Below are 17,313 nucleotides of genomic sequence, written 5' to 3'. Positions count from 1 at the left end.
TGAGCTTATGTCCGGTGAGCTTATTTATTTATTTGCCATCAACACCACAGGCATAAGCCCAATTATAGTGTTGGTGTATTACATAATACATTTACAACAGTTTTCTTAAACATAGAGTTCATAGTACATATGTCAATTTCTTTGTGTTCGATACATACTTTGTTATAAGTAAAACACATTCTATGATGTGATGCACATTATATGATGTACATTTCATTTGACTCTTTTCCGTCATCCCCATGGCTTGGGATTAAAATTCTCAAGAACGAGCGGTGAATTTAACCCTCTCATGTAGTATGAATTACCCTCTTCCCCCTCGATTTAAAAAATAGTTTTCTCGATAATTTCCGATAACTGTAAGAGGTGATTTCCTCACATCAAAATAAGAGAAAAAAATCATATGAACTTATGGCGAAAAGTGCATAGTTTCAGAGTTAGGGCTGTCCAAAATTGCGAAAAAGGTAAATTTCAACAGGCCCTATTTCGAATTTCAGAAACTGTGGATGGTGGTCCTTATCAGCGTAAAGAAAGCCACGTATACACAATCCAAAAGTGCATATTTAATCTATTTTCAATAAGTGTACAGGGTATTCCCTATAGGGTGTAATTCTCAGATATGCTCTCAATAGAATTTTCAGATATACCTGATTTCAAGGAGGTCCAAAGGAGGCAGGAGGTAAGCCTTGACAACAATGGACATCCAATGCTTCGGAGGGGAGTCGGAAGTGTTAAGAACCGGCAGTTCCATGTTCTTTTGTGTGTATGTGTGTGTGTGTGTGTGAGAGAGAGAGTGTGTGTTTGTGTGTGTATGTTCAGAATAGCGTGTGATGCGATGTATTTCGTCATGGTATAATTCACTTTTTCAATTCAAGATCACAAGAGGAGACGAAAGGTACACCTGAGACGCTTGAGAGCTGCTCGATTGGAAGAAACCGTTTTCATCTATTTTTTTTTTTTTTTTTTTTTTTTTTTTACCGTTTTTGCTATATATAGATCAATATTTATTGAAAGCAGAAATTATAGTTGATTTGAACCATTGTAGGTTTTAGTAGAGTTAATATTAGAGATTAAATATGTTCTTACGAAGCAGAAAACCGGATCTCACTACATATTGCTGTTTTCGATCTATGGTGATCAAAGGTCAAACCAGAAATGGTTTATTTAAATCACTTCCGGTTTGGGTAGGTGGTTTTAATGACAAATAAAATTCATTACTCTTGACTATATTTTGACCAAATTTGGTGATGATACATCAAGCAGCTCTTTAGTTTTTTCTTTTACTTTTTCTTTCTTTCTTTTTTTTTCTTTCTTTTTTTTTTTTTACACCGTACACACACGGGTGGTAAATATATAAAGGAGTAGGTAAACCAAATTCTAGTTATTCAAAAACTAAACAAGGAAAACTTGGCTTTTGCCACCCCTGCATACAATTAATCCGTTCTAACCACAGAAACGTCGCACTGTCTGTTTTCTATGATAAATAATATAAAATGAAATGAAACCTATCCTTCCAGGAAAAAAAAAAAAAAAAAAAAACATAGCTAACTAAGAATCATACTTCTCTTCGTTGTGTAGTTTTGAGTGGCAGAGAGGTGAAAGCTACTGCTTGGAAGAAGAATCCATCCGTTTCAAGAAACAAAAGATGTAGAAAAGCAATCGGAAACATTATTTTCGATAGTGAGGTTTCAAAGATCTTTGTTCTACCAAGTATTTTGCTCACTCCAGTTTCCATCGAAAAGGCAAACTGCCGTCTGGGGCGGGGAGTGGTAAGGGAAACTGCTCAAGGCGTAAATGATTATGAAAATGGAGGTGATAGACATGAGTTTCGCTGTTCAAACTGCCACAATGCATCCTTTCCCAGCATGTGTTCTTCAAAGAATGTCACCTGTAGTAATTTGTGAAGTATGAAAGTGGTCTTTTGATCCTTTACCTGCAGTAGTGATTACCTCATTACGGAAGTAATTATTACAATTAATCTAAGTCATTAAGTTTAAAATTGAGATAACCATCTCCTTTGTATTGCTCTTTGGTATTCGTATAGAAAATTGCAAGTTTCTAAGTGAAGTATTTTGTAAGATATTTACGAATTAAATTTTACATGTTACCTTATGGAGATTCTGAAGCCTCTGATGATGGGTAGACACCCCTAGCTGTAGCTCATGTCTGACAGTGGCGTAGTCAGGGAGGATCACCCGGCTCAACCCCCCCCCCCTCCCCATTAATATTGCGATGTTGAAAGTGGATTCCGCTTACATATAGTATGTTCTATTTGTGATCCCGATGTTAGGACTTTTCTTTTTAGTTCCCGGCGTAAGCTGACCGGATGTTGTACTTTTACTCCAGATGTACTGTAATTATGTGTGTGTGTATGTAGTACTTTATTCCTCGGTAACTATCAGCTAAATTTAAACCAAACTTGATGCGAAAATATCCAATCATCTAAGGAATAAAGATCACTACATGTGATGGCCGAGCTCGGCCGGCAATAGGCTCAGCTCGGCTTGCCTTGTATGTTCTATTTTATTTCTCCGTAACTACTGGCTGAATATAATCGAAATATGGTGCGCAGATAGCCCATTGTCCAAAGAAGAAAGATCGCTATACTTTACAAAGCGACAGGGCAAAGGACAGGTTCGCCTTTACAACAACAAAAGAACTACGAATATATTTTGTTTGACGGAAGGTGAAGGGGCTGAAGTATAATCTTGGGTGTGAGAATGTGTTCATTTGGCCCTGTACATTGTCAGTTATTCGCTTCAAACACCATATTTCTTACCTTTTCATGCCGGCATATGTAATGACTTCTATATATTGATTTGCTATATATTACAGGCACGCCACGAAACCTCAAGTCTGAATCCAGCAATAAGATCATATAGTTCTTTTCTTTTTTCTTTCTTTCTTTCTTTTTTTTTTTTTTTTAAGATATAATATATGCAAATGTTTATCGCCAAACTGAAATATTCAGTCATCATTGGCTATCTGGCGATCGAAAATTCCAACCTGGCGACAATTTGGTACATGGTTTTGTTTTATATATTACTTAGGCACCAGACAAGGGTTGGAAAAAATAGTTTTATTTTAAAAAAAAAAAGAACAAAACATGTGTTTAAAACATAAAGAAAAGATGTTCAAAACGTTTTAAACATGTTTTAAAACACAGACGAAAAAAAAAGTCTTAAACATTTTGAACACTTTAAAACACGATTTTTAACATGTTTCGAAATCATGTAATAACTTATTTCTTAGGACTTTTTGCTCTTTACTAGCAACCGACCTTTTCATTTATTTTATCCTGATTAATAACACTGTGCTGGGTACAGAATATTTCAGTATAGATTAGTAATTCTCAACTTATTTCATATTCCAACCCCTTTTTATTACACCCTCTTGCCAGTGATTCTCATAAGTACTTTCTTGGTTGTAATTAGCTTTTTAGGTAGATTTTAAAATCTACCTACTGTGGAGATTTCACACAATCTATCAATATGCATGGTGAAACAAAAGTCCTCACCACCCTTGTGCGTTGAGAACGGGTTGAGGGAGAATGATGAAACTTTTAAGTGGTCTGACACATCAGATAGTGCTATCAAGCATCATGGCTGCCATCTTTGATTGGAATTCAAAATTTCAAATACAAATGGAGTCATGTTACGTGTTTTAAGGCTAGAACTTTACCAGAAATACGCTTGTGCGGTTACTTTAGCCTTAAAACAAGTCATTTCGGAGTTACTGCTTCTGAAAATTTCCTAATTATTCCCTTAGGGGCTAAGATCGCATTTCATGGAGGCGGGTGTGATTTTTAATTGCAAAAATTTGATTACTATTTCAGAACACTCATACTAATAAAATTATCTTAAAATAATAAATTTTCGAAAAGTAATGATATTTTGACGCACACTTCATGTTGTGCTAACTTTAGAATATTTTCTGCAAGCCTATGTAATTGGTTGTTTTTTAAGTCAATAATTCATTGAAGAAAAGTAATATATGAGGCGTTCAGAGCACTATGGATCCAAGTCCATTTTCAATAAGGTTCAGGTTTGCTCAGCAAATGAATTCTATTTCCAAACGTAATATTTTCGCAGTCAAGAGCCCGCAATAAGTATAACTAAAACCACGTTAAAGGCCGTGGGATAGTTGTTGGGAGCATATGGGCAGAAAGTGTTAAAAGTTAGTGCATATACTGAAAAAGAAACTGAAGAGCGTTGCGAGGTAGACTGTTTGTATAATTGGATAATTGAGGTAGATTTTCATAGTGTGTGTTTATGTAAAGTTGGCAGTTGCTAATTTAAGAATTGAGTAAGTTTTCGTGAAGATTATGGTTTGTGATTTAAAAGGAGCAATTCGGTATAAATGTATAGGTTAAGCCGGATAAAGTAATAAAACAATGTTTTGATGAAAGGTAGAGTTTGTCCAGGCTGTCTAAGGTAGAGTTTGTTTAGGCCAAACAGATTGGCGCAGTCAGTATCAAAAGAACATTACGCTTGTGAATCAGGAAAATGGCTTCAATTGGTAACTTCGAACAGTTTGATATTGAAACAGGTAGAGTCCAAATCTACATTGAGAGGTTCGAGCAACTAGCGTTATCGGCGAATTTACCAGAAGAAAGAAAGGTTGCTACTTTTCTAACTGTTATAGGTGGTCAAGCATATGAAGAATTAAGGAATTTGTGTGCACCGAAAAAACCTGCACAAAAATCATATGGTGAATTAAAAAGGATTATGCTACAACACTATGGCGTAAAAACCAATGACATTGCTGAGCGTTACAAGTTCCACAAGTTAGTGCAGCTCGAACATCAGACAGTTGCTCAATTTGTAATGTCTTTATAAAAGCAAGCAGCATATTGTAACTTTGATCAGTGTTTAGATCATTCACTCAGAGATCAGTTCGTTTTTGGAATGAGAAGTAATGTAGCAAGGCGACAGATATTGACAGCTGATTCACTTAGTTTTCAACAAGTAGTAGATATTGCAACAGCTGTAGAAAATACAGAAGAACAACTGACAGTGTTCAATGACTGTAGTTCAAGAAATCAACATCAGATTAATTTTATGCAATCGAAAGGAATAAGAGGAAGAAATGAAATGCTAAGAAGATCACCTTACGCTAGTCCCACACCATCACCTTCTACTAGTAGTACACAGAGAAGTACAAGACAAGCATCAACTTATTCAGTAACATCAGATACATCTAACAAAAATAAAACAAAGGTTACTAAATGCAGAAATTGTCATCATGTTCATGCTAAAGATAAATGTCCAGCTTTCGGTAAACGATGCTCTAAATGTACGGGACTTCACCACTTCGCACAAGCTTGTGTATTGCAACAATTAGATGGAGATATAAACCAACTACACATAGATGAACAAATTAATGTAAATGTTCCAGATTTTAAACAACAGGTGCAAAATGAAGATGAAAGATTTTCACCGTTGGACATAAATCAAGTGCAAGACTTATATCAGGCGTTAACGCTGGAAACAATTCATTATGAATCTTCGAGTGAAGTTCAGAAAGAACTATCGGACAACTCACACAGTGATATTAATGGCAAGTTGGAGGATAAGAAAGACATGCAGCAACACATATTAAAAAAGAAGAAATTTACTAAACATAGATCTAAAACAGAAAGTAAATCTGGGAAAAGAACTACGAGCTCTAACAATTACAAACTGTTCACAGATTCGGAGGAAGAAGATTTAATTAGTGCGGAACGGAGCAGGTATAGCTCGCATATGGAGACGGAGCAACAAAAGTGCAAAGTCAGAAACATAAGAAGGAATGCTTGTGGGAAGAAATACGAGAGAAGTGAAAGTCGTACAAGTATAAAGAAGGTGGAGGTAGCGGAAGATATTTTGAATTTGAAGCAGGAAGTAATTCAATTCGTTCTGAAGGATCTTGGTAATTGGCAAAGAAAAGGGCTTAAGTGGTGGAATCTAGTGACTGACATTGAACGGAGATTAAAATGAGCAATATCAGAACAAATAGACAAGGCTACAATGAAAACAAGAGTTACCGAAAGAAATGTATGTTTGATTAAGGTTAAGCGGCAATTTGAGTTTATGGTTTTAATTTTTCTTTTGTGGATACCAGGGAGGAATGTTGGGAGCATATGGGCAGAAAGTGTTAAAAGTTAGTGCATATACTGAAAAAGAAACTGAAGAGCGTTGCGAGGTAGATTGTTTGTATAATTGGATAATTGAGGTAGATTTTCATAGTGTGTGTTTATGTAAAGTTGGCAGTTGCTAATTTAAGAATTGAGTAAGTTTTCGTGAAGATTATGGTTTGTGATTTAAAAGGAGCAATTCGGTATAAATGTATAGGTTAAGCCAGATAAAGTAATAAAACAATGTTTTGATGAAAGGTAGAGTTTGTCCAGGCTGTCTAAGGTAGAGTTTGTTTAGACCAAACAATAGTTTCATATGACAGCCGCTAGATAGGGGCGTCAATGGGGCAGGAGGGCATCCGCCCCCGCCCCACCCTGAATTTCAGACTTTGGGGGCAGTAAGGCAGTTTTAAAAACCTTTCGATAAGCAAGATCCAACAAAATAAGTTTGAGGTCCTTACACCGAATAAATAAGGAGGAAATACAGATGATCGAAACTGGAAAGTTGTTCCAAATGATGTAGTTTTTTCTTCCCGTAAAACTAATGTTAAGCGATTCCAAGTTGTACGGAGACTGACAAGGTATATACATTCGCGAAGTGTTCCCTCGGGATTCGTGTAACATTGATTCAAGTGCAAAGTTCTCCGTGGCCCAATGTGTATTGTACTAATTTAAGCGGCCCATATCGGTAATTTCCATATTTATGGGCCTTCATATACCCGGAATTCAATCATACACTACTATAACACTCGGACACAAAGTTGTTTTTAGTTTCTTTAGATTTCACTGGACATGAATATGGGCATATGCAGAACAAATTGAATCAAGTACTCCTTCTCTGACATATGTTACCCACCTTGGCCATCATCTTGGATTTAACTTTCGGTTTTTCAAATGGCAATAGGTTCAAATGATACATCAAATTAATGTAAACTTTTCTCGGAATTTCATTGGTGTACTGAGTTTTATCGTAGCTTGTATATACCATTAAATGTCAAGCACTTCATATTGAACCAAATAGAAAGTTGTGCTGGGCCCCGTGTGTATATGCAATCTTTTATGTGTTATCGTTGATGAAATATTCTCTGAACTTATATACATGCAGACACACAGATGTCAATACGGAAATGGTAGGTCTTCACCCAAATCTGGCCGTATCTGGATCTACATTAGGCATTTTGACAGTAATACAATACTTCCTTATTATAGTATAATATGGAAGTAATAACAATCACTCATGGAAATGTAATAAGATTATGACACCTATGTTGTAAGGAGTTTACCAGTTAGAAATTGTTTTGATTTGGCAACATCAAAAACGTAAGCGTAACTGATATTAACCTGCAATGTCTATTCGCAAAGTGGCTGGAGGGAATGAACATGTAATACCTTCCAAATGGTACAAGCTACGGTAAAATACATTACACCAGTGAATGTAAACGTAAATGTCTGATGTAACACTTGCACCTATTTCCATTTGAAAAACCAAAAGTAAAATCTAATATGGCGGATCTAAGATGGCGGTCGGGATAGGTAACATGTGTCAGAAGCAGTACTTGATCCAATTTGTTTTTCATATGCCCATATTCATGTCCAGTGAGTAACATCTAAAGAAACTAAAATGAATTTTGTGTCCGAGCGTTATGGTAGTGTATGATAGAATTCCGGATATATGAAGGCTCATAAATATGCCAATTACCGGCATGGGCAGCTAAATTAGTACAATACACATTAGACAGCAGAGAACTTTGTATTTAAATCAATTTTACACGAATCTCGAGGGGACACTTCACGAATGTACCTGGTGAAAACCAACATGTAGGCTACTATATCAACGAATGCCTGCGATATATTAATTTCAGAACCGCAATTTAGAACCGCAAGAACCCTATGTTTGTTTTCTGAATACAACATGAAAAATTTGTTTCCATGATAATTCTTTTATTTACTTTTTAATATTAGTTCTACAAGTAGTACAACCTTCGACTATGACACTTTCTCGCAAGTTAACTTATAAGCATTTAAACAATACAATGAACATTAAAAATCAAAGGGAGAAAAAGAGGCAAAATACACTGTAGATTACCACATTGCCACGAGAAGTCAAAACATTCACATGAGAAGAAAATAGTCTTCTGAATGGGTACCACTTTTAGACAATTTTCTTTCTCTGGCATTTTTTTTTTTTATTTTTTATTTTTACAAAAATAGGATAAAATAGAAATATGTTTAAAGGTGCAAAGGTGCACGTGCACCCCCTTCCTTGTAAATATACACTACCTAAAGTGAGAAGCTAGGAGTGAAAATAGCAACACTTTCCGAAATTTTCCTCTGTCATGTTTCGATTTGGGCTTAAATCAAAGGGAAGTTTTGCAAAATCGATAGTTTAAGTCAATTTTCTAAAAGTTCAACAAAAGGATTCACCGAGAACAGATACTTAGGATATCCAGGGCATTTCCTCATTCACACCACAGGTGCCTAAAGGCATTTAAAAAAATCCAATTCAATTCAAATGTAGGCCTACTGGTAGTTATTGGTGCACCCCTCAGAAGATCGTTTCTACCAAATCTTGTGTGTTGGTCCCCCTTGATGAGTTTCTCGCTACGCCACTGATGTCTGATATGTATTTGATTTATAAACAAAATTGCTTGCAAGCAAATGAAATGTCCTTCCTGCTTCCCTGAGGGCCAGTATATGTGTAACTTTGGTGTATGTAGCTCCGGGTTCGATCCTTGTTGGGAAGTGAGCTCGAGCTTCAACCACATTGGTCAGTGCAAGACTGTTGTAAAATAAACATATATGGTGACTACCGGCAGTGAACTCCTTCATGCCTAAGCGCTTAGCGTACGCGCCTTTCGCCTGGAAGACCCGGGATTGATTCCCGGCGTGAGCACATGTGGTTTCGATTCCATTTTAATCAGTAGGCCCCGTCTCATAAAGTCTCGCTGCCGAAAAGGACGTTAAACTCCAAATCAACTCAACTATCGGCAGTGTCATCACAAGAAGTAAAAATCTTATCAATAAGCTTACATTAAAAACTTCACTCTTTGATCCTTTCTCTTTTTCCTCTTTTTAAATACAGAACAATCAAAGTAATGCTATTCTCAAGGGACATGTGCCTGAGGGCCTAAGGTGTTTACTGAATCTTAAGTATGAGGAAAAAGAAAGACTGAAAAACGTGGAATTTATTTACTAGTATAAAGGAGATTCTTTTAAAGATAACCTTAGACTCCCTGTCGCCAAGGATGTTTAAACGTTACTCAAGCGTAACTCCAAGACCATCAGAATTGAAGAAGATGAAATACAGATACAAAAGGTAACCGATAAAGAAAACAGAAACATAGAAATGGTACTCATCATAACAAAAATATGTCTACTTACACAAAAATGTTCTGCAGAATTTCAATACGTTTCATATCGCTAAAATCAAGGAACAAAACCCTTTGGGTTCGAGAGAGAACTGGTATTCAGTGGAACCAGTTTTATCTTAACAATCTCAAGCAGGTATATCCTGACCAGCCAACGAGTGCGGGCGGCCGGTTTTGGAACTAAAATGCAAGCAGCAGTGTTTCTAACTGGATTACTTGTAATCAATCTATTAGAGTTCTTTTTGTCCTGTTCGTAATAAATCACTTCACGCATATGCTCAAGTCAGGGGCAGATCCAGGGGCCGAGGCGATCCCTCCCCCCGCAGAATAGGATATTTTTAATTTTAAAAATAAAATTAAGAATTTTCACTTTTGTATTATAAATGTAAAATAAAACCTAAAATAGGTAGGCCTTACTTTTTTTTACATTGCAGAAGTCAAATAAAGCAATAAATTGCAAGAAATTACTTAATTACTTGCGCAATAAAATGTCCACCTTCGAAATCGCAGGTGGCCATTTCTGTTCTAGAAATTGCAGAAAATCGCTACTTCTTCTTCACTAAAGTTGTTTTACTTTTTTTTTTTTCAATTCACTCTTACCTTCATTTGACTTCGAACGACCGCCCCCCAAACATTCAGCCTGGATCCGCCTCTGGCTCAAGCTAAGACAAACACTTTCAAAAGTTATTGAAGTTATTTGCAGAAAATTTTAAGTAACAAGCAAAAAAAGAACTACAACAAAAATACATCCTCCACATTAACTTGCGAACGAATTAGCGAGCAGCGTTTTACAGGCTGCTCCTGTTTTATAATGACATCGAATAAAACGTAATCAATTTTTATACAATCTGCTTAATACACGGTAGAAGCTCACTGAATTGTCAATTGCTCTATGTTGTTCTTAAATTGGTAATTTCCATTCATATATCACTATCCACAATACATCTGCAGTACTGCAGGAATGGTTCATTACAACCACACAACTTACGACTTTCTTTATTAAGCGGAAAGAGATTAGGCTATGCATAACATTTAAACTGCAACTTTTAAATACCGTTGGATACACTGCAGAATGAAACTCTCCGCTCCCCTGTCCCACCGCGCTTACCAACAAACTGATGTAAACACAACAGTAGCGCCATCCTTCCAAAACCGCGCTGCTATCCTGGTCTGGTAATACGACATACGTGCGTATTTCGAGTAACGCTAATCCCTTGGTGACTGTAACCACAGTACCAAAATGCAGAATGTTCCAGTGAGTAACGTTACTCAGCTTAACATATTTCAGAGCGTACCATTTTAAAAGTTACACTGACCAATAACGTTATTAACTAGATGCGGAAATGGGTTACAAAATAGTAACCGTAACAGATAACAAATTGTAAATATTGCACATTTCGTTAAGTTATCCACCCTTGGTTTCAATCACATCTCTTCTATTATATAATGAAAAATCAATTATTAATGGACCAATTCTATACTCATTCGGGAAATCTCGAACAAAAAAAGAAAAAAATAATCGCAATAGTTTCACATATACGAAAATTAAAACCGACAATCATTCTGCGGATATTATTTTCAAATTAATTCTGCCAGTCAAGGTAACAATTTTCCATTATTTCATTCGAAAGCCTCAGTGATGGACGGAATTCTATAACGCAATTAGGTCGCTGTATCATGTTGTCATTTGCATGAACTGTATTTCACGTTCTTTACAGAAACTTATAGTAGAAGTTTTGATCACATCATTTTTAGGAATATTTAACGAGATTTCAGTTGCTTAAGGAAATATATTTGTTTTGTTGAAGAATCGTTTATAGTGCATCGTTAATGATAATCTGAACTTAGTAAACTCATAATAGTTGTTCGTGTTATATCTCTCGAGTACAATTATAATTAAATCATATTAATCCGGTCCTATTTGTTAGTTCTTGCACAAATTGACAGGTTATATATAGTTAAAACATACGGTATGTAAAACTAGTAATCTTACTATTGTCTTCATTATTTTCTATGTTAGCCATGTTGGACCTTCACTCGCCATTAGATAACAATATTCTTAAAAAGTGCCGACTTACTTTCGTATCACCCTTTTCCTACGTATAGTGTTCGAAAATAAATGTTCTAGTAAATTAAAGGTGTGACTACCATTCGCATAATCTTGTTTTTCCTTTATATTTTGATGCATTACAAGTCATATACAACCAATGTTTGTTCTGCTAAGCCAGTTACATACATCCAGAAATTTCATGTAACTATTAATAAACTTCATTTCATTGGCATTCATGCGTGTATTATTTAATTCTCACCGTCTATCTGTATGTAAACTCAAGGGCATGTCGGTTTTTGTATCGTTCACACGGAAGACTGTAGTCACTGTACTTGCATACAGTCTCTCTATGGCTTCGAGAATTCATCAGTTTCATTATAAGAAGTGAATTTGTATGGTATATTGAAATAACAATATTATTATTTTTTATGTCACTCTAGCTATTAATATAATCCAACAGTAGGGACCTGAAGAGTTTTCTCCCATTCTCGTATGCTGAATGTACAAAATTTAACTTGGGTTTCTTATTTATACATATGTGTAATTGCACCCTAAAACAAATTGTCGTACGACTATCTGTTTTGGGAAGCTTCTCGTGGGGATTGTAATTTTAATAATTGATATCTGAATTGCTTACTTGGTGAGTGCATAAAAAAACGCCATCTTCTGTTTTGTAACTTACTGTTACGTACACTATTGGCCTCCATATAATTTTATTTCCCCGACTTGAAGGGAAAATTATCCAGTAAGTGCTTGGCACTAATACATAAGTTTAGTTTGCATTGTTGCCAGTTATTTCAGTGCTACGTTTTATGAAGGAAGTCGTAAGTGTTAACTAAATTAATGCATTTCAGTTTCTTCGGAAATTCAAGTCATTATAAGGGGGCGCGGCGGCTCAGTGGTAGAGAGTTCACCTCCGGTGCTTGGAGACCCTGGTTCGATCCCAGCAAGCGCCGTGTGGACTTTGTGGTGGACAAACACCGTGCTCGTGGGTTTTCTCGGGGGTTCTCCCGTTTCCTTCCACTTTCTTCATTCCACCATTTCACTCATCTCTCATCATCACCGCCTCCTTTAGCGTAACCGGCATCACCGTGGGACATAAAACTGAAACATTTCATTTAATTTTTCAAGTCATTATATTTAGAACTGAAACCTTCCACAGTAACTACATTATCTATACTATTCTACCAATTAGTATTTCTAATAAGAACTGGAATGTCTCATTAAATTATTTATGATTAAGCTGAATTATATTATGTTCGATCATCTACATTGTTTTCAAGAAAATTTGTAGTTCAGAAAAACTATACAATATGCGTTTAATAGTTACGTATGCTCTGCGCATCTAATAAGAGAGTAATGATAAGACGACCGGAACATTAAAATGTTGATACGATTTCATAACCTTGTATTAAGATTTAACTAAGCAATCACCAACAGTAATAAAATGCAAAATCTCCTTTGAAATGATTCTTTCATCTAATAAAATTATCCCATTTAAAGTAATTAATAAATAAGCTTGGTTAAGTAGTAAGTACGCAAGCAGTCGACGAGTAAATAGTGAATATGTAATTTAGGAAAGAACTTGCCTACTTTAAAAAGCTTTTTTTTTTCCTATTTTTTTTTTTTTTTTAGTCATCCCCCTCCCGTTTCAAACTTCAATTCTTTTATCTCCTTGCACTATCCTCGATAACGTGCTGCCCTGCGCGCAGTGTTCGTAGTTTGAGGGAAATTTCCCTAATCTAGAAAAATTTCATAGGTAAATTTATCAAAAAGGGAATTTTTCAATAAAGCGTAAAAAATGCAGGGAAATTCTCGCGCTTACAGATTGAACATCATAAATGGTTAAATTTTTCTTTATTGTTTAGAAATAAAGCAAAACAATAACAATAGTTTATGTATGTTTCGTGTTCGTGTGTATTTTTTGTTAAAAAATAGTGAAGGAAAAAGTAAAAAAAAAAAAAAAAAGCAAAAAGCAAATATCGGTAAATGAAACAAATATGGTTGGCACTTCCTTTAATATAGCTATTTTAATCTTATCATATAAAAAACTGTCATAGGAATTGGACTCTCAATAAATTAGGAAAAATTTGATACGAAAAGGGAAACTATTGTCAGTCGAGGGAAATTTTCTTAAGAAAACCTACGAACACTGCCTGCGCGCTGACGAGCCTGCTCCCTATGGACGCGCCCTCGCTGGAGCTATTTTTCTTTTTCTGTGCTGTCTCGGTCAGATAGCATTCTCACTTTTAGTGGCCACGCACAAATTGGTTTGTGTTTCTTACACAGTCGTTTTAATGGCATACATGAGGACTCGTATTTATGCCCGTACGGACAAGCATATCAGTTTTTTAGGATATTATCAATTTGTATGCAATCATTTGTGCATCCGCTAGGTAATAAGAAGCCAATGCGTCTTAAGGGAATCATTTGAACCAAGAAACTACTGAAAGAAAACTGTATTTTTAATTTGACAGACTAATCTGCACGTACACCTCAACATGTTCTAGGTGGTCACTACAAGCAACAATTAAGCTAGTAGTTTAAGGTAAATTAATTAGTATAGGATAGGATAGGTTATGTTAGGCTGCTTGTACGTTACATTGGGTTCACTCAAGCAGACTGTACTACCAAATAGAAAATGTACAGGTAAAATACGAAGTGAAATATTTTTCGTGAAGGAATGAGAGTGTGGATACAAATAATTACTCTCAGTACAAAGCATATTGAAATGAATTTTGAATGGTGGTAAATGTATTATATGTGTAAGTGTCCTCTTCCACTATCCTCGTTTATGCGTATATCCGCCATCGCTGACGCGCCTGCTCCCTACGGACGCACACTCTCGCAACTGTTTCGGGCCCTCCTGCTACGCTCCTAGTCAGATAGCATTCATGCTTTTTAGTGACAACCTAGCACAACTAGTTTCGTGTTTTACGCATTATAGTTTTTATGCCATACGTCCACACTGTATTTACACTGAGCCCTCCTGAAGTCAATCTGCATGTAGTAATGAAGCTCCTTATTTAATGCATGCTCTGCTAAAAGAAATACGAAGCTTTAACTTGACCTGAAAATGTAAGAAATGTGTCAAAATTTGGTAGAACCGTCTGCTTGAGTAATGCCGTTGCATTTACTAGTGCCTTAATGTACGTTTCACAGTGATATAAGTTCTCATAACAACTATGTTATGACAACAATAACGCTACACTTGTATACATAAAATACAGTTATTTACACTGTATAGAAATACTTCGCCAGAGGAAAACATCTCATCTAGTTCTCTTTCATGTCTTTGTCGAGCAGAGTTCGTCTAAGATGTTAAGGTCTAAGGTCAGGTAAGTTTAAGTTTCATAGATCTGGACCTGCTTTCCCGCACTAAACCCCAGTTTTATATGCATTACTTTAACCGTCGTGCAGAAATTGTAATTGTTGTAGACTAGTAACCCTACAGTTGTAAACAGAAGTTACTGATTGGCCGCCTACGTAAATAAGTTCCTTAACAACCACTGTTCCTTCATGAATTAACAGATTTTACAAGTAAATAAAAAATCACCCATATTCATAATTACCTAGTTTTTCGCCGATTTATTATCTATCAGCTCCGCTAATGTAAACATGCAGCTTATTATTTCGTGTCTTGCAGTGTAAGCATAGTACAAATTCTAACATATGTATATTTTAAGAAACCTTCGTCATAATTCCCTATGCTTGACGTACACTGGAATTCATTACAATTAATAAATATCGATTCTCTCAAATGTACAGACAGTACTTTTTGTACCAAGTAATTTACCTATACCAAGTGAACTCGAATACACCAATATGTAATATTATATCCGCTGAAATCTTACGTAACAACAAATAAAATGGTTTCATTCACACTTTTTGGTCATAATACCACTCTTCATAATCACTTTTGCACACAAACTTACAAATAAAATTCCAACCACACAAAACACTACACACTTACCTCAGAGAAACTTCCCTCGCTTCCTTCACAGAAAGGCGGGAGTGTGTTGCTAACTTGATGAAAAGGAATTATCGCATTCTTATCAAGATGCAATTGTCAACTTTATATTTTGTTGCAGTCGTACTTTAAAGTTTAAAATATATTCCTCTCGAAACAGCATAAATTATGTAAGTGGTAATAAACTTTTGACATTTAGCTGTTTTTTTTTTAATAAAGTACGGTTATTCACAGAGAGGACCGTAGGCTTACTAAATTCTCTAGCTTGATTAATATATTGATAATCAAAGCACTCTTTGATATTTTAGTGGTCGGATTAGATGATGGTGAGCCTTCAAAATGAGCATTTCTGTGTGAACTTCAATTTTTGTGAAGTTTCATAGGCCGTCTATTTCATATTGTCTATTCCTAAACTGAAGGATTTTTAGTTGGTTATATTAGCTTGTAGATTGTAACACTTACATAGTGTAGTCTTACGGAACAATGTCGCTAGATGTCCCTAGTTGACAAAAACAACCATTTTGTCTTTCGTGCCTTCTTCTTCTTCTTCGTTAAAGATAACTACAAGAAGAAACAGCGTTGCCACTTCTTTCATGATGAAGACCTTCTGATAATGATGAAACATATAATTATGAAATCGGATTTCCGGTCGAATTTAGATATCAAAGACAATACAATATTGAGACTTAAACTGAGATTCAGCGTGTAACGCTACAAGTTCTGTTCATGAACAATAAACAGGATCAAACATTTAGAAGGAACTAAATTGTTCATCATTGTTTTCCACACCATACTGAAAACAGCACTATCGATACATTTAACCTGTTAATAAATAAACATTTCATTTGTCTCCAATGTTCTGTCAAACTTCGTTCTGATAGTATAACAATGCAATAAAGTTCTTAAGCGAGAATCATAAATATGTATGAATAAAGTCTTCCAGACTACCCTAAATACGATATCTTGAGGGACTTTTGCACCATCATAAACGCATTAAACATTCGACTTAACCCTGCTGATCATATTTAATGTTTTGGTGCATTCATTCCGTGATGTAAAAGTTGGACTTTCAGGATCTATGCATATTAAAATAATAACAATTGAAAGAAAGTGTGCAGTTCTCAAAGTATAAAATAATAATAATAATGATCTAAATAATTCCTGTAGCGTAAAAATGTATCTGCTACAAAAAGTCGTAAACACAAGCAAGTATAGGATACTATTAGATTTTCAAATCATAGTTCATGTTCGTTTGAAAAGTTTAGAAAAGATAGTGTTATTAGCAGTAGCGTATTTACGATTTTGTTTCGGGAGGGGCTTTGCTAACATTCGGGGGGGCTTTGCCTGGAAATGTGAAAATTCTACAAGATATTTCATTTACTTTACTATACTAAGTAAGATTTCGGGGGGGGTTAAGCCCGGAAGCCACCCCCCTAAATACGCCACTGGTTATTAGCATGGTAATTTATAACAGCGTCAGTTCAGAATATTCTTCTCCATTAGTGTGAAATATTCACTATAAAATTTACATTGTTATAACTGAACAAAATATCTGTCAACTTTACAATCATCTAAAATATTTAAATATTTGTTGCCGTCACGCTACATATGATTGTACATTCAAATGTCTTTCAAATACGATAAAGATTCTCCATATCTTACAATATATAAAATAGATCTACATCTGCCATATTCTCCCGATGTTCTCCCTTTCTCCATCATCTCTTCGTAAGGAAAAATCTCCTTTTCTTGTTTATGTGCTTCATTGTGTAAATGATGCCTTCATCGCAGACTCAAAACTTTCTTCCTATGG

The 17,313-nt window shown here is 35.5% G+C and overlaps 2 protein-coding genes across 4 annotated transcripts in view; one reads left to right on the top strand and one right to left on the bottom strand.

Annotated features, from left to right (window-relative positions):
- Chrac-14 (DNA polymerase epsilon subunit 3 Chrac-14) overlaps positions 1-15,661 on the bottom strand; it is a 38,585-nt gene extending 22,924 nt beyond the window's left edge. The window contains exon 1 of one of the 3 annotated variants that reach the window (XM_081764952.1): positions 15,504-15,661. The gene's annotated coding sequence lies outside the window, so the exon portion shown is untranslated. Of the gene's footprint in view, positions 1-15,102; positions 15,244-15,326; positions 15,352-15,503 lie in introns of those variants that run through there. The other 2 variants (XM_081764953.1, XM_081764954.1) reach the window with 2 other exon arrangements.
- Positions 4,503-4,835, top strand: LOC145689236 (uncharacterized). Its single transcript, XM_081763374.1, has one exon. It carries the CDS (start codon positions 4,503-4,505, stop codon positions 4,833-4,835), a length of 333 nt encoding a protein of 110 aa, XP_081619500.1.
- Positions 15,662-17,313: the final 1,652 nt, after the last annotated feature.

Source organism: Thermobia domestica, chromosome 7 (assembly GCF_964235325.1).
Source record: "Thermobia domestica chromosome 7, izTheDome1.hap1.1, whole genome shotgun sequence".
NCBI lineage: Eukaryota > Metazoa > Arthropoda > Insecta > Zygentoma > Lepismatidae > Thermobia > Thermobia domestica.
Note: the sequence above shows the minus strand (reverse complement) of the source record. Positions and strands in the feature narration are given on the sequence as shown.